The sequence below is a fragment of the Phoxinus phoxinus genome (genome assembly GCF_949152265.1).
Source record: "Phoxinus phoxinus genome assembly, chromosome: 1".
Lineage (NCBI taxonomy): Eukaryota > Metazoa > Chordata > Actinopteri > Cypriniformes > Leuciscidae > Phoxinus > Phoxinus phoxinus.
This window is the reverse complement of record NC_136876.1, coordinates 7,930,294-7,954,836: the sequence shown is the minus strand read 5'-3', so window position 1 is coordinate 7,954,836 and position 24,543 is coordinate 7,930,294. Positions and strand designations below refer to the sequence as shown.

Sequence of the window (24,543 nt, the reverse complement as noted above, 5' to 3'; positions counted from 1 at the left end):
GTTTCTGCCTCAGACACAGGTTCTGGTTGTGTGGAACGAGCATACCACTTCTTTAACATGTTAACATGGAAGATTTGCAAGGGCTGGGTCCTGGATGGGATCTCTATTTCATATGTCACAGGACCCACTTTCCGCTTTATTTGGTAAGGGCCCTGCCACTTAGCCAGCAGTTTATGCTCACTCGTCGGTAACAACAACAAAACCTTTTCACCTGGCTCCAATGTACGGGATCTGGCTGTTCGGTCGTACCACTCTTTTTGTCGTTTTTGAGACTGCAGCAGATTTTCTCGTGCAAGGGTTGTTGTCTTCTGCAGATGCTCTCTCATCTTTAGCACATAGGAGAGAATATTTTTCTTGTCTGGCTTATCAGTGGCCTCCCAACTCTCCCTCAGTACATCCAGAGGCCCTCTGACATGGTGAGCATACAGTAGTTCAAATGGCGAGAACCCCGTGGATGCATGAGGCACCTCCCTATATGCAAACAGAAGGAATGGAAGCCACTTGTCCCAGTCCTTGCCTGTGTCAGAAACATACTTCCTCAGCATAGTTTTCAGGGTCTGGTTGAAACGTTCAACAAGACCATCAGTCTGAGGATGGTAAGGGGTGGTTCGTACTCTCTTTATGCCCAGCAATTGATATACTTTTTGTAAGGTGTGGCTCATGAAGTTTGGACCCTGATCTGTGAGCACTTCCTGAGGTATTCCAACCTGCGAGAAAAATCGTAGGAGTACCGTGGCTATTTGCTTAGCTGTGACCTCTCGTAATGGGTATGCCTCAGGGTACCTGGTAGCGTAATCGCAAATAACCAAGATAAATCGGTTCCCCCTCTGACTCTTTTCCACAGGCCCAACTACGTCAATTCCTATTCGCTTAAAAGGAGTGTCAATTACAGGAAGTGGTATAAGGGGTGCGTAGGCAGGCGTACGCCCAGTAGTGAGCTGACATTCTGGACAAGATTTACAGAACTCCTTAACCTCACTGTACATCTTTGGCCAATAAAATCTTTTTGCAATTCGCATTAATGTCTTCATAAAAGCCAAGTGACCTGCCCAGGGAATAGAATGCCCAAGTTCTAACACCTCCTTCCTGTATGCCTTAGGAACTACCAGCTGCAGTCCTTCTTCCTTACTTTGTCGGTACAAAAGACTATTTTGTACAACAAAAGTCTCACCAAGCAAAGATACAACACCCTCATTTTCCTCAGCCTGTTTAAAACATTCAGTCAAGGTTGAGTCCTCACTCTGAAGTTGGGCTAAATTACCAGGGACAAGTAAGTCTGCTTCAGTGAGTTCGGGTTCTTCTTCCCCTTCCTCAGCTTCCTCTGAAGTTTCCAACAACCCCTCAACCCACTCCCTGCGTTTCTGCAGCCTTTCCTGCTCTGTAGGCCGTGACTCACCTAAACTAGTCTCCGAGCTGAAGGGCATTTCTTGCAGTGTGTCTGGTGTTATTTCTTGGGGCTGTGGGACCTGAGTAAGCTGCTTTGCTTGGGCTCTCGTGACCACGCCACACCATACAGTCTCTTGCACCAATTCAGCTAGTATAGGGAAGTCAGTACCTAACAGTACAGGATAGGGCAGCTTGGTAGCAACACCCACATTCATCAGATATGACTGATTACAGACCTCAATATAAACCTCAGCAGTAGGCAACTCTGTGCTATCCCCATGCACACAACAAACTGTTACTGCATCTCCTTCACTCCAGGAATCTCTGGGTATATACTGGGCCTGTACCAGCGTATGGGCACAACCTGTGTCCACCAACGCTGAAAGCGGTTTACCATTTAACAGTACAGTGATGACTGGCTCTCGATCAGGCTGTGTTCTCAACTGTTCTGGCCGGGGCATATAACAAAGACCAGTTGTCTTGGGCTTTTTGAGTGGACAAAGGGGCCTAGTATGACCTGGCTCACCACAGTTATAACATATAATGATCTCTCCCTTAACTGTTGTCTGGGGGATTGTGGCCGATGTTGGTTTAGAATAAATGGGCCTAAAGATTTTAGGGCCACTTTGAGAGTTTGAACCGACCCCCAACCCATCAGACTTACCCTTCGCAGAGTGGAGGATGCCAGCATATCGAGTTGTTCCAGGTCCCTTCCGTGCAGCAATGTAGGCCTCAACCAATGTTGCAGCCTCTGCGGCGGTGTCAGGATCTCTTTCCTTTACCCAAGTCCTCACCTCAGGATACAACACTCGCAGGTACTGCTCCAACACAAGGGCCTCCATAATGTCCCTCTTATTACTTTGCTCATAGTGTACCCATTTAGAGAACAAGTCCTTCAGTCGGATGTAGAGTTCCGTAGGGCTCTCATCGGCAGGGGTATTAAAGGACCGAAATCTCAACCGGTATGTCTCTGCACCGATTTCGTATTTTGTTAGAATTGCAGCTTTTACTTGGTCGTAGTCTCGGGTTTGGGAGGGGTTCATGGCCACAAAAGCACCTCGGGCCTTGCCAGTTAGCAAGGGAATAAGACGAACAGCCCAGTCACCCCTTGGCCACTGATACACCTCTGCCAGTCTTTCAAAAGTTGTAAGGTAGTGTTCAATATCATCACTGTCCTCCAGCTTGGCTATCCGAGGTTCATGGTCTATCACCCGCTTTGCAGCTCCTTCCGAACCTCCATGTCTTGTCCGCTCCATGTCTAGCTGCATTTGGGTGACCTGGTGGCTGAGGACCTTGTAATTCTGTTCGCGACGAGAAGCCTCCCTCTCCTGCCTTTCATCCCGATCCTTTTGATACTGCATGAAGGACTGGAACATTTGTGCCAGCGCTGTGACGGCAACATCTCCCCCAGTGGCTGGGATTTCCGCAGGCAGCAATCTCTCCTCGGCAGCACCTCCCACAGCACCTTGGTCCATTACTGCATCTGAGCCCTCTACAGGCTGACCCCTCGTTTTGGGTGCCATGTCAGCCGGGCATTACCTTATGCAGGCACGTCACTCACTGGTGGAAGGATCCCACTTCTGACACCATATGTAGGAAGGCCAACCAGTTGGAGTGGAAAAGGGAAATGACGTGCTGTACAAAAAGGTCGATGCAAAATCCAAAAATGGTGGTTTATTGTAAGGTGCTAAAATATTTACAGTGCATGAGAAGACACAAATAAATAAAAACTGTACAAAAAAGAAAAGAAAACAGCAACAATGTGCTAATTTTGGCTAAACCAATTGGCCCAAGATCGCAACACTGCACAGTATGAGCTTCCTCTGAGTCCACAATCAGAACTGGTATCCTTTCAGACAGCAAGCCTATTTATAGGCTGAAGCCCCACCTATAGGGCATACCAACTACAGGTACAAACTAAAACATTTGTAACAATCAAATTAAATAATCTAAACACCCAACACAACACTTAAACCTTCCAAACAGCTAAAACAACAACCATTAACAGAGAAAGAGTTTAACAACAAATTAATTGGCAAAAACAACGGTTTCTAAATCCCCCCCTCTGACATCACACCAAAATGGCATCTTCCACAGGAAGTGATGTGGCGGTTGCTTTAAAAGACAGTTTAACCTGGATTATGGGTTTGGTTGTACAGAGTGTGAACCGGGAAGTTTAACTGCAATAAGGTTTGTGGGAAATATGTGGAAAAATAAAGGTAATTATCATATGAATTATTGTGTTTTCTGGCATTCTGTTATTATAGACAAATAATGACAAACTTTAAGAAAAACTATAAAGAGTTGAACTATAACAAAACACAGCAGTAACAAACCTTAGACTGAACAAAACAAAAACTCCATAACACCTTCCTGATGTGTACACAGATGTTGATATTGCCGGCAATGCACAGTATCAGTGAAATGGATGTATGTAAGTCCAAGTTTATAAAGTCACCAGGTTAACCTGTGACAGCTCCCATCATGCATTGCGGAATGAACAAATTATATGAAGTAATTTCATTTTCCTAATTGAATATTTTGCTCATCACCATTGTTGAGATGCATAGACTGAATCTTGATATCTGTGTGTGCCTAAAATAAAGGTTTTTTTTTTTTTCAAAAAAACTTTAAAAAAAATTATTCCATATTTATTTATTACAAATTCTGGATATTTATGTAGAATCACAGTTATGCTGTAATTAACAACTTATATCTAAGTCAGAAATAAGGGTTCAGTGATCAAGCTTAAATTATGATCGTCACAACATAACCAACAGATCACTTTTTTTTTCTTTGTTCATCTGTCTGTTATAAATAAATAACAGCAGGCACACAAAATATAAAGTAAATAATATAAGGGTCAAGAGCCCAACTAAAGCAAACACTGATCTCCATAATGGTGACTTACAATTTGAGATTTTCTCCTTCAGTGATTCTGCTTGTTATCATCAGGTGTTCATCACTAATGCTCAATCATCACTCAATTATTAACTTAATTATCTCATTAACTTTAACACTCTTGAGTGTTCATTTAACACTCATATTTTAACACTTTACACTCTTGAGTGTGGACTCATATAAACACCCAGGAGTGTTAGGCCCTGTCCACACGGAGATGCGTTTAGCTGTATACGGACAAATTTTGTGTCGTATTGGCGTTTCGTCCAGACGGATCCGGCGTTTTGAGAGACTGAAACCGCTATTTTTTGAAACCGGGTCCCAAAGTGGATAAATCTGAAAACGACACGCTTGCGTTTTCGTGTGTACAGCCAATCCGTATATTTTGTGAAACGATGATGTCATGTCGACTAGTCGGACACTGCTAGTCACGTAACAGCAACAACACCTGCCGACTGCTTGTATAAAAATATAATATAATGCTGCAGAAGCTACTGAGCCTCTTTTATTACTTTATATTTACTTAAATGTATTTTTATTGTATTTCTTTATATTTTTATTAGCCTATGCTATGGTGCTGGTCTGTTGTCTGATTAAGACATTTCGTATTTTGTAGGGATGGGCATTTCAAACTAAAAAAATATTCGACGATCACTGGGAATTATTTGATTATTATTAGGCTGTTCAAAAAACGCACATGCTCGCCGGCACAACGGCGCTCGCTCAAATTCCACTCCGACATTACATTTCTCAGTAAGCCTGTTGTAGCCATTAAAGAAAATGTATTTAGTTTCATATTTATGTTAAAATAATATGTTATTTTTTATTTCATCTATGTTGATTTATGAACGTGAACAGCATGAGTAATCATAAGATGCGCAATATAGCGGGAGACATCATTTTGACCACATTAAGTTTTGTTTTATATAAAGCTGGTTTGTATAAAGCCTTTCTTTAAAGTGAATTTCGTTTTGTATAAATTGTATCTTAATTTTAATCAAAGTTTCATCAACCAATTGCCTGGATTTAATAAATAAGAAGCAAATATAGCTGACAATATAATCATGACATGGACGCGCCGGCGCAATATAACTTGCATTGCTCGTGAACTGGAACTCGTCTCATAAATTAACCGAAACTCAGAAATATATAGAATGCTTGAAATGTCTACTTTTAAACTGTTAAAATGTCTCCTTGCTATATTTGACTCATTCATTACTTTTGCCGGTTCTTTGTGGCAAGCTTTCCGATAACTAATTGAATATCGTGATTCGTGACTCATCCCTATTGTACCAGGCCATTTATGGTTGTTCATATTGTTTAATAAAGTTCTTGGTAAAAAAGAAAAGAAGAAGCTACTGTGCCTTATATTATTGTATAGCCTACAGCGCGCAAGGTTTATGCGCATGCTCAAAGTCTTCTTCTCCGTTTTTATTGTATCTATATGGCAGAATTACAGCGCCACATACTGGTCTGGGATGTATACTACATCGTTTTGAGTCGGTTTCAGTGGTTTCGTGTGTACGCAGATATTTCTTGAGACGACGCCGTGTTTACGAAATTATTTTTTAGAACGAGGCAAAAAAAACATCGGATAGGGAAAGCTCTGGCTTCGTGTGGATGTGGCCTTAATTTAACACTGGAGTTTTTGCTGTGCAGTGTCATAGAGACAAGGGGGTGGGCTCATTTTACTTAGACGACCAATCAGTCTCTCAGGATCACTGTGAAGCTATCAAGCCACGCCCTAGCAACCATTTAGAGCACCTTAGCAACAAAATCCATAGACTTCCATTGAAAGACATCAAATGGATATCTCAGGATATAAGTGTCATAGAAACATGAGGGTTGGCTCGTTTGACTCGGGGCAGAAAACAGCCAATCCCGAATCACCTCAACACTTCCTAGCCCCTCCCTAGCAACCATTGTCGAGTACCTTAGCAACCAAAATCCAGACAGGGATATCTTCCATTCTGAATGTCACAGAGGCATGTGAGTTGGTTTATATCATTCATACTGACAAGCAGCCTTTGGAGTTTCATGATTGCCAAGCCACTCCCTAGCAACAAAACAGAGTACCCTAGCAACCATTTTGCAAGACCTATATCTCTGCATCAAAACATCATATAGAAATGGGAGTTGGTGTATACATTCACTCTAACTTCAGAGCTCCATGATTGGCAGCTGCCAAGCCACTCCCTAGCAACCAAACAGATTACCCTAGCAATCGTTTTGCAAGACCAATATCTCTGCATCAAAACATCGTATAGAGATGGGGGTTGGCTCTTTTGTCTCATGCTAGCAAACAGGACTTGCTACATGCTACACATGCTAGCAGTGAATAGCTACATGCTAATTTTGCTTAGCTAAGTGCTAAATCATGCCAAGAAAATGCTACAAACTCCATAGTAACCATCTGTGACAACTACCAACCACCTAGTAACACCATAGCAACTACCCATAATACCCTAGCAACTGCCTAGCAACACCCTAGGAACCACAAAAATACCCTAGCAACCGCCTAGCAACGCCCTAGCAACCACCCAGAACACCCTAGCAACTGCCTAGCAACACCCTAGCAACCACCCAGAATACCCTAGCAACCGCCTAGCAACCACCCAGAACACCCTAGCAACCACCTAGCAACCGCATAGCAACCACCCAGAACACCCTAGCAACCGCCTAGCAACCGCCTAGCAACCACCCAGAACACCCTAGCAACCACCTAGCAACCGCCTAGCAACCACCCAGAACACCCTAGCAACCGCCTAGCAACCACCTAGCAACCGCCTAGCGACCACCCAGAACACCCTAGCAACCACCTAGAACACCCTAGCAACCACCTAGAAACCGCCTAACAACCACCCAGAACACCCTAGCAACCACCCAGAACACCCTAGCAACCACCCGAACAACATGAATAAGCCATATCTCAGCAGCAGAACATCGTACAGACATGGTTGTTGGCTCGTATGCAATCATGTACCACACTCTAGCATCCGAGTGTCGAGTTTTGCCACTGCAAGCACCATTCACATTTTCTTCTGGAAATGTACATTCTAGTTATTATTATTATTATTATTATTATTGTTCTTCAAGGGTTCGGGGGCTTTTGGGGCCCTTAACATACTCAAAAACTCTTGAAACTTTGCACACGGGTCAGAACCCGCGGCCATCAGGGTACCCGGACGTGGCAGGGGGGCTCGACAGCGCCCCCTGGAATGGGGTCCGAAAACTTGGTCCATAAATCAAACACGCTTGCATGTAATAATATGAAAATCAGTATACATATAGACCTCATCGGTTCATATATCCTTCGTGCTTTTACTTTTTACGCCAGCCCAACAGGAAGTCGGCTATTATGGATAGTTTAAAAACTCGTGTTCTGGCATTTGAAATACTCCTCCTAGAGAATTCATCCAAACACCACGAAACTCAGTCAGCATGAAGTCAAGACATGGAGGATGATAAATTGCCAGGGGATTTTTGATATCTCGAACGGTTTGGCCGTGGCGAGGAAACGAATTTATGGCGAATATTGGAAACAGGAAGTGTGTTATAACATCCTCATACATTAACTTATCTTGATGAAACTTCAGCAGTGTGTTTGTTGTAAGAGGCCGATCACATGGAAGTGACTATTGTGAGTCAACGTTATAGCGCCACCAACTGGCAGCAGGAAGTGTGTCACTTTCAAAATGCTTTAAAATCACCCTCTTATTTTTACCCGATTTGCTTCAAACTTCATCTGTATAATGTAAACACGCGGCAGATGTAGACCTGTGAAAGGATTATTGATATCTTAAATACTGTTGCCATGGCAACGCATCAAACTTTAATATTTTTTTCTGATGTTTTTGAGACTCTTAGCATGCTTGAAATCACTTTAAATTTTTTAGCTAATAGATACGTGCAACGTTTCAGAAACGGGCATGGTAAGGGGCTCAGTAGCGCCACCTTTAGTCAAAAATTGGGTATTAGTTTTACCTACAGTAACAAAAATCAGAATGGATATTGATCTCCTCGAGCCGGACAACTTTCTAATTTACACTCATTAGCCCCGACCAACAGGAAGTCAGATATTTTGGTTTGAATGGGAGAAAATCTCAGAATTTTGCCAGTCTCTCTCAGTGTCTGTGAGTGTGTGTGTGAAGAGGGGGGCTTTATTTGAACCCTTTCTCTGCTGTGTGCGACTTCTCGGGCACTTTTGGGGGCCTTAACGTGCTCGAAAACTCTTGAAACTTTGCACACAGGTCAGAACCCGCGGCCATCAGGGCTGGGCTGAAGCTGGTACCCGGGCGTGGCAGGGGGGCTCAACAGCGCCCCCTTTAACCGAAAACTTGGTCCATATATCAAACACGCTTGCATGAATTAGTATGAAACTCGGTAAACATAAAGATCTCATCGGGCCGAACAACTTTCGTGCTATAAGTTTTACGGCAGTCCAACAGGAAGTCGGCTATTATGGTTTGTAAGGAAATGCATGCCCCTGGAATTTTATATACTCCTCCTAGAAAAATGATCTTATCGCCACCAAACTAGGTCAGCATGAAGTCAAGACATTGAGGAGGCTAAATTGCGGACGGATTTTTGATATCTCGAACGGTTTGGACGTGGCCAGGAAATGAATTTATGATTAAAAAAGGATGCATAAAGTGTGTTATAACTTAGTTATAGTTTTATCTACAGTTACAAAACTCAGCGTGTATATTGGTCTTATCAAGCCGAACAACTTTCTAATTTACAGTCATTAGCTCCGACTAACAGAAAGTCAGATATTGTGGTTTGAATGTGGATTGTGTCTCTCTCTGTCTCTCTGCCATTCTGTGTGTGTGGGGAGGGGAGGGGGGATCTGTGTATGTGTGTGTGTGTGTGGGGAGGGGGGCAGAAAGACTCTATTAAAAATAGTTATACTCTTGGCTTGTCTTTTACACACACACACACACAGTCGTGCATTGCAATCTTGACATCGCAGTATATTCATTATAGCCTCAATAAAATAGTCAACACATTTTTGCGCATTTGAAGAGGATAATTTTTCAATATTGGAACGTGAGAGTGAAATACAAAGCCTATAATAAAGAATAGTTTAGCATCCAAAAATTTTAATAATATATATATATATATATATATATATATATATATATATATATATTAGGGCTGTCAATCGATTAAAAAAATTAATCGCGATTAATCGCATGATTGTCATGAGTTAACTCGCGATTAATCGCACATTTTTTATTTGTTCTAAATGTACCTTAAATTAATACTTTTCAAGTTTGTAATACTCTAATCATTATGGGCATGGATAAATATGGATGCTTTATGCAAATGTATGTGTATTATTGAAACCATAGTCAACATAGAGCATGAAGACGACATGTTTCAAAGGTCATAGATGTTTTTCAAAGAACTTGTTCATTTCTATTAGACACATGAAGAAAGAACAAAGAAATACCAGGTTCCCATTACTTCTCTTTCTTTGCACTGAACAATTTGCTAAACCAAACATCTTTAGATTTTTGCATTACAGGGCAGCTCTTCTGAAAATGCTCAATGTACATTTATTATTTATTATTATATTAGTTTGTCTCTCTCTGTGCCCATTTCGATGAAGCTAAATTCTCAATAAAACTGTTTTCATTGATATATTTGACTGTTTCTGTTGTCAAACAACGGAATGAATATGAAATAGTGACTGAAACGCGACCCATTAAACGGGGGCGGAGTGTCAGCTCCGTTTTGTCAAAATGTTTTGCCAGAAGCCCCGAATCTTTTAGGTTTTTTGTTTCATTTCACAAAATCATTGCATTGTAATGTCCATTCTCAAAAAGGGGGGTGACAGTTAACCTTTTTGTGCCAAATCGATCGTTTGGTTGAGCATGTTTTTGAAAATTATTAAAAACATACTAAAGTTTTTTCATGGCACCAAGTTACATCATTTTGTAAAGTTATGTCTCTTACAGTGTAATATGTCAAAAATATAAAAATGCTTACCTTGCAAAATTCCACCAAAAACAGTTCACATGGTGGGAGTGATTTTTTTGTTTCTGAAATCCATGTTTGAGGAAGTGTTGTGACAAGTGCTGTTGATTGACACTGTGACATAGTGGATTTTTCTGTCTTAACATACCTCAACCAGACGGTAGAGATGCCCAATCAGCTTGAGTTAAGTTAGGTACTCATCTCAATCAAATATAGTGACTCAAAATGTGCTCTGTTCAGTTTATAAGCTGTCAGATGAGACTAAACATGTAAGAACACTCTAGTAGATCAGTAACATGTAGTGGGAATAAGTGTGTGTGTCCCGTGAAGCTAATGGCACAGATGTATGTTAGAGGTGTTGTACTAGGGCAGTAAATAGTTCAACCCATTTCACGCCAATAGTATGTTTTCACCTCATTTATTATGCTGATGTCTTCAGATCTCCTGTAAATTGGCACTAAAAGCTCATTTCACTGGTCTAAGACTAGGGGTAATTTGTTGTAACGAATATGTGGCTACGTTTTTCTGTGCCAAATCCTGTGCAATCAAGTGTCCTTGTAATTCGCTTCAACCTTTCCGACCTTCATGAAAGATTATTTAATGGAAGTTTCGAGTCGTGTGTGTGTGTGTGTGTGTGTGTGTGTGTGTGTGTGTGTGTGTGTGTGTGTGTGAGTAAGTGAGTCTGTGGTTAAAAACTAAGTTCAGAATCGATCCAGAATAGTTGGAGAGAGAATCGCGATGCATCCGAGTATACATTTTTTCCCACCTTTAATTTTAGTGAGGAAGCAGGATAATGTTCAGGTTAGTAATAAAAGAAGTTGTGAATTAGCATCAGTTACTTTACAATAGACAGACCAGAGAGAAAATACAAACCGGCATAAATGCTTAGATGTGATATTTAGTACAATATATTTATATATTTATGATTTTGTCAGATCAGCTCCTCCCACACTGGAATTCATCATCAGTGAAGCTCCTCCCACTGCAGTCACGTCATCAGTGAAGCTCCTCCCACTGTAATTCTCCAATAAATGCTGTAAATCCCCGTCAGCTGCAAGTGAAGACGAGCATCAGAAAGAGCTGAAATCTGCAGAGACTGAGTTTATTAAAGAGGACAGTGAGAACACGAGTGATCCAGAACCCTGCAGAATGAAACACACTGAAGATCCTGAAGAACAAAGAGGTTGGTGTTTATTCTTCATTCATTCATTCATTCATTCATTCATTCATTCATTCATTCATGTTAGAAACATTCAAGCACTTCACTTTTCACTTTAATCACTTTTAGACAAACAGGTAAACTATGAAATGGTACAAAATGTTTATTAGCCATTAGCCATAGGTTTCATTATTCATCACCAGCAGTAAAAGTCATCTTTCGTATTCATGTCCGCATAGGATTTTTTTTATTCATTTCGATGACATTTTTGGATGTACATCAGGCGGGTTTGCATGTAGACCATCATCCGCTCTAAGAGTGTTACTACTAGGTTGAATAAAGGAAAATTATTTAGATGTAGAATAACTAATGGGGTGACAGCTTGATGATATAAGTGCAATAATTCCAAACAAATGTAAAAAAATATATATGTTTTTTATGAAAAATAATCTAATTATATATTGTTTTGCCACACTAGGCAGCTGTAGTTCACCTATAGGCACGCGGCAGAAAAATATACGACCTACTCGACTGCACTTTTAATTCAACTGACATATCTATGTTCTGTTGGTCACACGTCTTCATGTGATGTGAATTGGGCAAATTCACTCAGGCTTGTGTTTCCCACATTCACATGCGTATGAATGGAAGTCAGTGAAGTAAGAAGTCTAGTGTGACCGGCCCTTAATAATGAACGTTTTTTGTAAAATAAATGAAATATCAGTCTAAAAATGTGTGTCAGAATTATTGCACTATTGTATATTTTTTTAATGTTAAAATTACGTTAGATAATTGTGTCATTGATCAACTATATTTAATAGTTCTCACTACAGAAACATGGTATTTGTGCGTATAATGCTTTAGAAATAATAACTGGAATATCATTGAACCTCAACCATGAAAAGTTTCAGGGACGTATAATTGATTTATAAAAAGGCATACAAATGGTTGTAATATTTTATAGCAGTTTTGTACTTTCTGCTATTACATCAGGGCTCACTTTTATGTTCTTTCACTTTATATTTCTCTCTTTGAATAGTTGTGTACTAAAAATGTAATTAATTATTTTTGTATTTATTTCAGAACTGAAGGAGAGTGAAGAACTGAGAGAAGTGGAGGAGGAGAGTGAAGAACTGAGAGAAGTGGAGGAGGAACATCATGTCAAACCTGGAGAAAAACCTTTGAGTCGCTCAAAGACTAAACAGACATTTTTAAAGAAAAGAAGAGCCAATAAATCTTTCACCTGCACTCAGTGTGGAAACAGTCTTACAACCAAACGAAATCTAGAGATTCACATGAGAGTTCACACTGGAGAGAAGCCGCATGAATGTGATCAATGTGGGACAAGCTTCAGACGAAAATTACACCTTAATGAACACATGAAGATCCACACCGGAGAGAAGCCGTTCACATGTGATCAATGCGGGAAGAGCTTCACACAAAAAACACATCTTAATGAACACATGAAGATCCACACCGGAGAGAAGCCGTACGCATGCCATCAGTGTGGAAAGAGTTTCATAACCAAACGTAATCTTGATGGTCACATGAGGACCCACACCGGAGAGAAGCCGTTCACATGTGATCAGTGTGGAAAAACATTTATTTGGGCATCAAACCTGAAGACACACCTGACAGTTCATACGAAGGAGAAGCCACATTCATGTTCTGTGTGTGGAAAGAGTTTTTCACGGCTGCCATATTTACAAACACATGAGAAAATTCACACTGGTGTGAGAGAGTACATGTGCTTTGAGTGTGAGAAGACTTTTACTACAGCAAAAAGTTTAAAACTGCACCAGATAATTCACACTGGAGAAAAACCTTACAAGTGTTCACACTGTGACAAGAGATTCAATCAGTCATCAAATCTGACAACACATGAGAGGATCCACACTGGAGAGAAGCTGCACACGTGTGATCAGTGTGGGGAGAGTTTCTCTTTTAAAAGTCACCTGAAGATACACATGAAGATCCATGCAGTGGAGAAACCACATCACCACAGTCTGAGATCACAGTAAGTAGTTCATCTTTATGTGCTGAGCAACATGAGCTGTGTCCCAATTCAGGGGCTGCGTCCTCCGAAGGCCGCATTTGAAGACCGATTGCGTCACAGCGGCGTGACGAAGGCTGTCCCAATTCAAAGGATCCTTCTAATGTGGCCTATCATCAGTGTTGCCAAGTCCGAGGTTTTCCCACGGCTACTTTTAATTTGTTGCCACAGTAAAAAAAATTCCACAGGTTGATTTCCACCCTTGTAAGTACGATTTCGGCACTCCAACAACCCCCAAAACATCCCTCAGACACACAAATCCAGTGGAGAATTCGCCGCCCGATGGAGAAGAGCCGATGGGTTTTTTCAGCTACTTTGAGAGAATGAACAGATTGTTTTCTCTTCCTGACAGATTAAATAAACTTTTGCTTATGTGAATTAAAATGTCTAAATGTAACATTCGTATACACTATTGTTATGCGAGTTATAGTTTGTAAATGAAACAAAATCATTTCTGTGAATTGTTTATTTTTGTAATGCAAGTTATGACTTGTAAATCTAATAAAGAAATGATTCTGTAATTTTCTTGTCAATTAATTTGTACATTTGATACAAAATAATATGTTCTGTACATTTTTACTTGCAGTACTTTTTACAACTATTTACAAGATATTTTAAAGTTACGTTTATTATACGAAAAACTAAATAAGAGTTTAAATTAACAGTATGCATAAAACAGATTGAAATAAAACATTTTTCTGTAGACTTTTATTGGGCTGCACAATAGAGGCGCTGGTAAAGCCTCTAGCGGAGGGACATCATCTGGGATCAGTGCATATTTACACTGTCCACTAGCAGGTTTGCAGGTCTGACTCAGTCGACGGCTGCCAGTCACTGAGATGTTCTCATAAAGAGGAGGAATCATATAAATGAACTCACATACTCAAAAATCAAACCATTAAATATTTTAACATAATAGCAAAACTGTCCTATGAGCTAAACTCTGCAGGATAGCGGCCCTCCAGGACCGATACCTGATCTATACGACATATTTTAGTGTTTCTATTATATACTGTTCATATTTTTTTTTAAACAATATCTAAAATCATAATCTAATATCCATGTGTAAACATTTTGTTTTAAGATTGTTTACATTTTACGTGGCGTGAGAGTCACACAGACATACCACGCGAAATCCGATCGTTCAGCCTGAAGCTGATGTCCTGATATGTGATTTGAATAGGATTTCAAACCACATATTGATGTAGCTTGAAACGGATTTCATCTGCTTTTTTGAACTGACAATCTGAACGTAGCCTATGTCGGGATAATAAATAGAAGGAAGAATAGCAGTAAGAGCTAGAGAAGCTAACGTTAGCTCATTTACCACATATTAACTTTAGTTTGTCAATATTTTGCGCTCTCGATTTCGCACCTACCACGTATTTTTTTCCCCGTGGTTTATTAGTGTAACAATGTGTTCAATAGTACATAAACAGTGCAATACATGCTGTTGTTTACATCCGAGTACCTCCATAATGGCCGCACATCTGGCTTACCGCCCAGAACGTGACGTTGGTGAAAACCCTCTATACAGCTGAAACACAGCTGGGTGTGAGAGGACTGACGACTGTTAAGTGTGAAGACCTTTCATATGTTAATGACTGACACTAAGGTGCTGGCTGTTCTCGGAGGGAGGGCTGGCAGGGGAGGACTTCAGGATTGAGAATTATCTCTCGTCTACGATAGGCTACAGTAAACACGCGAAAAAATAAATTATTAAGGCCCTGAAACACAAAACCGACGTCAAAGAACTAGCAATGACTAAAGCCGACTCTAGGGTTGGCTCACGTCGCCTGTGTCAGGGACTTAAAACCACTGCATGAAAAAAAGTATCTTAAACATTTTTTATAAAAACAGGATTAAAGGAAAATATTTTTCAGGAAGTTAGACACACACACAGGGCGTCAAACCGAGGGCGTGGTTTGAGTGAAAAAGTACTTCCACAACCAAACTGCAAAAGGGGTCGGTTTGACGTTTAAAATCCACAACTCACAACAGAGGTGGTGACGTAGTGGAGGTGTAACCAATAACGTTACTGTATTGCTTCAAGCGCACGAAAAATAATTTAAAATGTCAACATTCTTTCCGAAAGCACAGAGAACGCAAATTCTTTTTTTGCGGTCGAGGTTTGGAAACATTTATCTTCTATAGATTTCGTGTAGAAGGAACCTGAGCTTTTACTCCACTGAATAGAGGCGGGCACGCAGGCTCAAGCCCAGTCAGCGTGAATGGTCTCTGGCCACAATGCCATGTCTCGTCAGCTTACTACTTTGATGGCGGCACAGACTGATCTTCTCCGAGAGGCTCTCCAGCGTCTTGATGCTCTTGAGCGAAAGTATGAGCAGCACAGAATACATGAAGAACCTTACAATGCTTCGAAAAGAATGAAAAGGGCACATAACATGAGCATTGCGGTAAGTCCAGTTACTGTTATATAACGTGGTTGTAAACCATAGTAGCCTGATAGAGGGTTCCTACACATTTTCCATTTCAAAATTCCATACTTTTCCAGACTCAAATTTCAAATCTTCTCTGTAGATTTTCAGACCATATTCAAAGTGCCCCTATTATGCTTTTTCAAAAATTCCCTTTCATGCAATGTGTAATGCAGCTCTCTGCAAAAGTATGAAAATGAAAGAGCACGCAATAAATTAAGTTATTTCTCAAAAGAAAGAATCGACTTTGAACCACCTAAAACGAGTCATCAGGAATTTGAATCCCACTTCCGTGACGTCTACACACTGGGTAACAATCCGGTCACAATAAATGCATCCCTAGCAACTATTGTGTTTATCGTTTCACGCAATTTATACGTGAGAATGAGTTTTCACGTGCATAGGATACACATCGGTTGGTTAGGGTAGGTTTAGTAGTGGTGTGGGGTGCGTGTGTATTATACGTTTGGTTAGGATTAGTGGTGTGGGGTGCATGTATATTACATGCAATAAAGTGTGTGTTATCACGTAAACTGTGTATCCTATATTTACGTAAAAACTCATTTCCGTGTATAAATTGCACGATAAACACAATATGTGCTATAGAGACGCATTTTCATGAGATCAAGCTGAGTAACACATTTGCCTAATGCCCACCTATGTTCTACGTTGTCCGCCGTGAACAACTTGACCCGCCCTCAAACACTGTAGCTGGTTCTTGTTGTGTATTTTGAGAAGACGCTGTTTTCTTCTCTGCAAAAGCAAATTATCTTTGTAAACACTTTCAAAGGATGAGGATGTGAAGAGTCTGGTTAAAATTACCACAGCAATACAACAGCAGTATAACCTTTTGACCAATGCTTCTCAAATCTCCATGAAGTCTAAATTAGGTTTACAAAACGCTTATCCATTAAAGATTGGACAGTACCCACTTTATCAGTCAGTATGATTATTTATTGATGTATATATTTTATTGGGTGTTCTACTAGCGTATCACTGAGAAACGTTCTGCTCAAATCGTGCTTGTGATGGAGGTTCAGGTTGAATAACTGTTTCATCGGACTCGAGCTCGGATTGATATGGTAAATTACTGTCTTTACAGTGTGTACAATCTATATAGGGGGTAATATGGGCGTTTAGCTTCCGACAAGCACTGTAGACCTATCACAGCAGAGTAGGCTCGTGGCAAGGAGGGATTTAAAGAAATCATTGAACCTGTGTTTGAGAACCATGAAAAATGTGGTGATGTGCAATGTATATTATGAGAAAATGAAAGCGTTTTTTGTAGGAGATCTCAAAAGCAAAATTAGTATTTTCAGTCCCCCAAAAAATGGTTTTAAGCCAGTTATTTATATATTCTGCTGTAGTGTCAGAGACACAGGTTATGTATAAAACTAAAAATTGTAATGCGCAAGCATGCAAAACAATTCCCGTGCACATGTGAATAGTTTCTCGAGGGGAAAAAAAAGTTTATCATATACACTACTGTGCAAAAGTCTTAGGCATGTCAGTATTTTCACCCATTTTTTTAGATTTTCTATTATAGAAAACTAAACAGGGGCAATAGTCTGGAAATGCAAATATTTTTCCATACTCTGCTTTCTTTTTTCCATACTTTTCCAGAACTGGAAATTACTCAAATCAAATTCCATACTTTTCCAAACCCCGTATGTGTTTTGTCTCTTGCGATTACTTTGATGGCCAGCATATTCAAACTGAAAATTTAGTTTTGTGGTTGTTGCAGATTGTGAATCCATTTAAACGCTTTGTAATTTCAAGCTTAACAGGAATCTGTAAGACGCCTCCATAATTCAGAGAGCAACCCACACAAATACGATCCACAAACCGGGTAAGACTACTACTTGTATACTGTAAATGTTAGTTTAATCTACAACAACTATATGGATTTGAAATGCCAAAACTGAATTTCATTAATGATACCTGCAACTTCCCCCCCCCCCAGAATAAATGTATCACATAATTCATCACATAACCTGGCTGCGACCACTTACCTCTTTGAAGAATTAAGGACAACTTTTACAGACGTTGACCCTGAATGTGTAAAAGGTAATCTTAAAGATGTTGTAATCATTTTAATGACCTCTATTTTTACTTTTATTAGCATTACATTTATGCATGATTGATTTAGAAGGTTGCAAGATGTATTTTGAGACTGTGCGGAGGAAGTATTATTTGGCTCAGCCTGAAGAGGCCCAGAAAAGAAACGCTATGAAGAACATTGCAAAGAATGTAAAGAAACTGATTGAGCAGATTTTTTTCTCTTCAAAATGTAACTATCCTCCTCTCTGTGTTTTAGTGGTTAAATTACTGTCATGTTTTGCAGTTGCTGGAGACCAGGTCAAGGGTTGTACAAACCACCACAGAAAGGGAACTGTGGAAGACCGCAACAATAGAACTGATGCTATCGTTCATGGAAGGCCAGTGTGGATGGTGAGGTCTCCACCAAAGCTTCTCCAGCAGATAAATCTTGCTCTCTGCCAGGTACTACAGACCAGACTAGAGGCTGACCCACGCTATGTTTTACATGTTGCTTATCTCCACGTTTTGTATTTTATGCATTTTTCCCATTACTTTTAATGTATGTTTATAATGCTTGTTGGAATGTTCTTTCATTAATTTATATTGTTTACTTGGACATCAAAAAAGGAACAATATAAAATGAGTACAATAAATGTATAAGAAAAAAAAAGTAAGTGTATATTCAATTCAAATTTATTTGTATAGCGCTTTTCACAATACATATTGTTTCAAAGCAGCTTTACAGAAAATGCATTTCAGAAATGTACATAGAAAAATACAGATCAGTTAACCATGTATTCATTTAGGGCATTTAGGGCATTTAGGGCATAATATACCCGACGCCTCTTCGCAGGCGTCGGGCCGCCCCTTCGCAGGCGTCGGGCCGCCCCTTCGCAGGCGTCGGGCCGCCCCTTCGCAGGCGTCGGGCCGCCCCTTCGCAGGCGTCGGGCCGCCCCTTCGCAGGCGTCGGGCCGCCCCTTCGCAGGCGTCGGGCCGCCCCTTCGCAGGCGTCGGGCCGCCCCTTCGCAGGCGTCGGGCCGCCCCTTCGCAGGCGTCGGGCCGCCCCTTCGCAGGCGTCGGGCCGCCTCTTCGCAGGCGTCGGGCCGCCTCTTCGCAGGCGTCGGGCCGCCTCTTCGCAGGCGTCGGGCCGCCTCTTCGCAGGCGTCGGGCCGCCTCTTCGCAGGCGTCGGGCCGCCTCTTCGCAGGCGTCGGGCCGCCTCTTCGCAGGCGTCGGGCCGCCTCTTCGCAGGCGTCGGGCCGCCTCTTCTCTATTTGAGACTGGCGTCCCGAGATAACAACAAAAAAGGCAGATGGGAAATAATTACTTTTCATAATATGAATGCATTTGATCTGATTTAACTGTAGTATAAAAGGTATGAGATGCATTATATGAATGCTTGTCTAAAGAGATGCGTCTTTAATCTAGTTTTAAACTGGGAGAGCGAGTCTGAGCCTCGGACAATATCAGGAAGGCTATTCCAGAGTTTAGGAGCTAGATGTGAAAACACCCTCCCTCCTTTAGTGGACTTTGATATCCTAGGTACGACCAGAAGCCTCGAATTTACCGATCTTAAAGAGCGCGATGAAATATATAAAAGTATATAAAAGTATGAAGTATATAAAATATACGTCAGTGGCGATTCTAGGGGGTGGCCGGGGCCACCCCTGAAAGCTCATTGGCCACCCCTGTGGCCACCCCAGATCTGATAGGTAGTTGAATGTTCGTCAACACAAGAAACAAGAGATGCGGTGATGACAGCTGATCAACTGATTTAGGGCTAGTACAATGTTCAAAAGTTACTTTTTAAAGAAGCACCTTAATCCTTAAATGATATTTGGTCAGTTGGCATAGGGGTGGAACAGTACATGTATTCGTATTGAACCGAAGCGGTTCGGTGCATGAATTTACACGGAGAATACATGGTATAAAAATAAATAAAACTTGCGTGCAAATTAATGAATGTAATGCTGCGGAACTACTGTTAGATACGCGGGTTATTTGTGGACACCTAATCTGTAGCCCCGCCTTGAGCTAGGTTTGTTTATACTGCCGCCTGCCTCCGCAGCGCGAGCCTCCGATGACTGCGCGCGCGCCTCCCCAAATGGACATGGTCAATTCACTTCATCCACGTCGCGCTCGCCGGTATACTATTCTTTGAAACGACAGGGTGTGACTCGGTGTAATTGTCCTCTAAACCATCAGGAATCAGCGGCGAGAAGTAGTAAGGTACACTTGTGAATGTTTATTTAAGTACAACACTTTAGTAGACCAAAACCACACTACAAAAGAATCGTGTAAAGCAGTAAACCAGATTATCCCGTGACATTATAAAGCCATTAAGCTTTATAATTCTTCCCTCTGAGTGTCTGACACAGGAATCATTAGTTAGTTTTTAAATTTTTTATATTTTGGTTGCTGTGCAACATTAATTGTTTAATCTGACCTGTTTTAAAAATTAATGTGTAATATTTCCGTTGTTATTTATTCCCTTGTTGACTGGAACATTAGATCTAATGAATATGTTCATTATAACATATCCAAATAATGTAAATGCTTTTATAATATTTATTGTTGTTTATTATACATGTGGGCAATTGTGCAATTGTGACAAAGAATTTCCCCTTGGGGATTAATAAAGTATTACTGAACTGAACTGACATTAGAGAGAGAAAATGGATATGAGAATGTAACCTACAACTAAATTAACGTTACATATTTTCGAAACATTTTTATTTAGTTTTGTGAACCTTTTTATAAAACATGGCCATTTATTTTTATTTAAAGGGCTTATGTCTGCTATTGTAGGCTCATTTTATTAATGTAAGCAACTAATTTAGACGCAAGGTTAGGATTAGGGGTGGGGTTAGGATTAGGCAATCAGCACATAAATAAGAGATGCTGTATTTTCAGTATGGATTGTCTTATTTTGTTTACAAGTTACAGATGGAGTCTGGAGATGATGTGGGGTACTTATTGTTTACGGTTTACATATTACTTTACACACTTCAGGGCCGGCTGTTGCTCATGGGACTGTATGACACTAGGTGGTATAGACTGAAACATGCACAATAAAATAAAAATGCCTTCTGCATTTTTGTTTTGCGTTACCCTTCATTATACCGAATTCGTACCGAACCGTGATGTCTGAACCGAACCGTGACTTCTGTGTACCATTCCACCAGTTGGCATCATTGGACTTTAAGTCTTGTCTTGTGGTCTTATGGCCTATGTGAAAGCATTTTGTAGCAGGAGAATGAGCAAAAGCAAGAACTATAGCTACCTCTATTGCACTTTGTTACTATTATTAGAATCCTCTATTGCTCATGCGAGTTTGAATGTTTACATAACATTACTTTATAGTAGATATGGCCACCCCACACTAGCTTTGTGTCCCATCTTGGCCACCCCAGTAAAAATGTCCTGGATACGCCACTGATATACGTAAATATTATATGTTGCTTATCTCCACTTTTTGTATTTTATTCCTTTACATCTCCTTCCTTTAATGCATTTTGTTCATTTTTTTATTTTTCACATTCATTTTAATGTATATTTATAATGCTTGTTGGAATCTTCTTTCATTCATTTATATTATTTACTTGGAATATTTGCGCATATTTTATGTACACTTAAAAAAAAAGTAAAATAGTTTATTTTTTATATCCTTTTTTAGATGTTCCTTTTGTTTTATATAACCTTGCACTTTATTCCTTTACATCTCCGTCCTTTAAATACATTGTTACCTTTTTCTTTCATTTCTTTTTACCCAATAATTTCAATCTTTGTTTATCATGTTCATGTTATATTGGTTTTGTTCCTTTGAGATACCCTTGTTAGATCCGACATCGATGTGAAGACGCTGAAGGATTACAAATTTATTAAATGTTTAATTTAGTTTTTCCACTGCAATAGTATATAAACTGATAAAGTTTAGTAGACTGATTTCCTGCAATGCCAGCAAGAGATTCCTGCCAGACCTGTTTTCTCCATTGTAAGTTAAATGAACAGAATCACTCAGACTCACACCTTTTGTCTTTAATGGCTCTGGGATGGTTCTTGGAACCGGAGTTCCTGGCCATTTTCAGCATGTGAATAGTTATGCTGATTCCTAGCACAGACGTTGAATAATTAGGATGATTGGATTAGCAATACAATAGAGTGAATATGCTGATTTTGCTTGGTTTCTCTAGATAACCGGTTTTTGCTAGATAAGAATTAACCCCTCCTTGCTTTCGTATGATTTGTTTAAATTTGTCTCCACCCCAAGAAATCTCCTCCCCCTTGGAATGTATAAATTACAATGCAAACTGTTTAGTTTTAGACTGTTTGAAAGAATTGCAGCCGCGCGCAATAAAGAAGAACTTCTGCTTGAACGTGATCCAAACGTCTCACTGGTCCTTGCTTCGATGAAAGAAAAAAACTTTACAACAACGCGCTCGAGTATATAGAGGATTAGACTCAGCCGACGTCGATGTGTAGACGCACTGGACTATAGAGGATAAGACTCAGCCGACGTCGATGTGTAGACGCGCTAGAGTATAGAGGTTTAGACTCAGCCGACGTTGATGTGTAGACGCACTGGACTATAGAGGTTTAGACTCAGCCGACGTTGATGTGTAGACGCGCTGGAGTATAGAGGTTTAGACTCAGCCGACGTTGATGTGTAGACGCACTGGACTATAGAGGATAAGACTCAGCCGACGTTGATGTGTAGACACGCTGGAGTATATAGGATTAGACTCGGCCGATGTCGATGTGTAGACGCGCTGGAGTATTGAGGATAAGACTCAGCCGACGTCGATGTGTAGACACGCTGGAGTATAGAGGACAACATGACTTCCGGTTGACGCTGTGTGGGAACGCTGTGCGCATCTGGCTGCCGCTCCATGCTCTGTCGTTTATTGTATACTTTTGTTGTGTTCGTTACTTGTCTCAGACCGTTCTTTCTGCATCCCTCTACAATCTAGACTATACTTTTTTCTGCTTGGTTTGGCGTATTTTTATTTATTTTTTTGCCGTTGGGAACTCTCTTGTCAGCCTGCTGCGAGCCCTCTCATCACTCTCTCCTTCATCTGTTGAACTGACTGGTGAGTAACGTTAAACACTTTTCTTACCAGTAGTTTGAATAGCTTACTGTCGGGTTGGGTAGCTTTCCTCTCCGTAAGCTTTTTATAGATGTTGCGATGGTTGTGGTCCTGGCTAACGTGACTTTGCTGATAGCTGACTTTCTCATGGCTACTGCCAACACGTCAAAGGCCTTAGCACTCGTGCTGTCTCTGGTTTGCCTCTTTTTTTCTGGGTTACCTTCTCCCAACATGGATATTGAATACCTGCCGTGCGAACTCAGGGCCCTTAATCGGCACTCATTCCTCGACTCTGTGACGTACGAGCACTGCCGCACGCTCGGGATCAACCGGCGCCCGCGCTACGTGCATCGTTCAGTCCGAAGGATTTTTAATTATCAACAATCAACACCAACTGTTATCCCGTGCATCTGGTCAAATAACAGTCCTCTGGTCAAATCGAAACGCCCACTAAGCGACTGTCGTCCACCGCGATCGCTTGTCTGCATAAAAAAGTCAGCCTCCAATGACAATCTAACTGAAAATACAGATGTGCTGCAAAATCACTTTGCTCTGCTGAACTGTCGCTCTATCTCGGACAAGGGCCCCTATCTAAATTAACTTATTATTGACACAAACCTGGATATGATATTTTTTACTGAGACCTGGCAAACACCCAATGATTTCATGCATCTTAATTTGCTAACACCAAATGGATACCAGCACTTGTCTAAGCCGCGTTTATCAGCTAGAGGGGGTGTCCTTGCCGTCATCTATCGCAACTCCATAACACTTGCTCAACAGGACTTTCATAGTACCAAGACTTTTGAATATATGGTTCTGAAGGTTTCCTCGAAAAGTCCCCTAACAATCATCCTAATTTACAGAGCACCCAAACAGCAAAACGATTTTTTCTCTGAACTTAGTGAACTGTTAACACTAGCCTGTGCTTCATCATCCGAGGTCATCTTGCTCGGTAACTTTTACATACACGTTGACACTCACTGTTCAAATAGTACTCAATTAAAAACTGTTCTGGACTGCTTTGATCTTTATCAGAATGTTAATTTTCCAACTCATATTCATGGCCACACACTGGACTTAGTTTGTACATCTGGTTTGAATGATATTTCAATCAATAGTCTGGTTACCCCAATCTCTGATCATAAGCTTATTAGGGCCCAAGCCCTGAAAGGGCGCAGAGCCCTATTGTTCTTCTAAGGGTTTTTTGTTCTTCTTCTTCTTCTTTATAATAAATTTTTTTTCAAGGTTTTTGCCACTTTTGGGGGCCTTAACGTGCTCAAAAACTCTTGAAACTTTGCACACTGGTCAGAACCCGCAGCCATTAGAGCCGGACTGAAGCTGGTACCCGGGCGTGGCAGGGGGGCTCGACAGCGCCCCCTGGAACGGGGTCCAAAAACTTGGTCCATAAATCAAACACGCTTGCATGAAATAATATGAAACTCGGTACACTTATAGATCTCATCGGTTCATATATCCTTCATGCTCTGACTTTTTAC

At 40.7% G+C, this 24,543-nt stretch overlaps 2 protein-coding genes across 4 annotated transcripts in view; one reads left to right on the top strand and one right to left on the bottom strand.

Annotated features, from left to right (window-relative positions):
- Window positions 1-10,435: 10,435 nt before the first annotated feature.
- Window positions 10,436-13,911, top strand: LOC307009792 (uncharacterized protein; the record flags this gene model as incomplete). The annotated part of the gene is made up of 3 exons (XM_079633878.1): window positions 10,436-10,457; window positions 11,321-11,452; window positions 12,512-13,911. 3 exons carry the CDS (start codon window positions 10,436-10,438, stop codon window positions 13,447-13,449), a joined length of 1,092 nt encoding a protein of 363 aa, XP_079490004.1. The 3' UTR covers window positions 13,450-13,911.
- Window positions 13,912-18,631: 4,720 nt separating this feature from the next.
- LOC307000690 (uncharacterized protein) overlaps window positions 18,632-24,543 on the bottom strand; it is a 441,581-nt gene continuing 435,669 nt past the window's right edge. For all 3 annotated transcript variants that reach the window (XM_079616474.1, XM_079616472.1, XM_079616473.1), the window contains one exon: window positions 18,632-19,237. In XM_079616474.1, coding sequence (XP_079472600.1) covers window positions 19,228-19,237 — 10 coding nt within the window. In that variant the 3' untranslated portion in view covers window positions 18,632-19,227. The remainder of the gene's footprint in view (window positions 19,238-24,543) is intronic.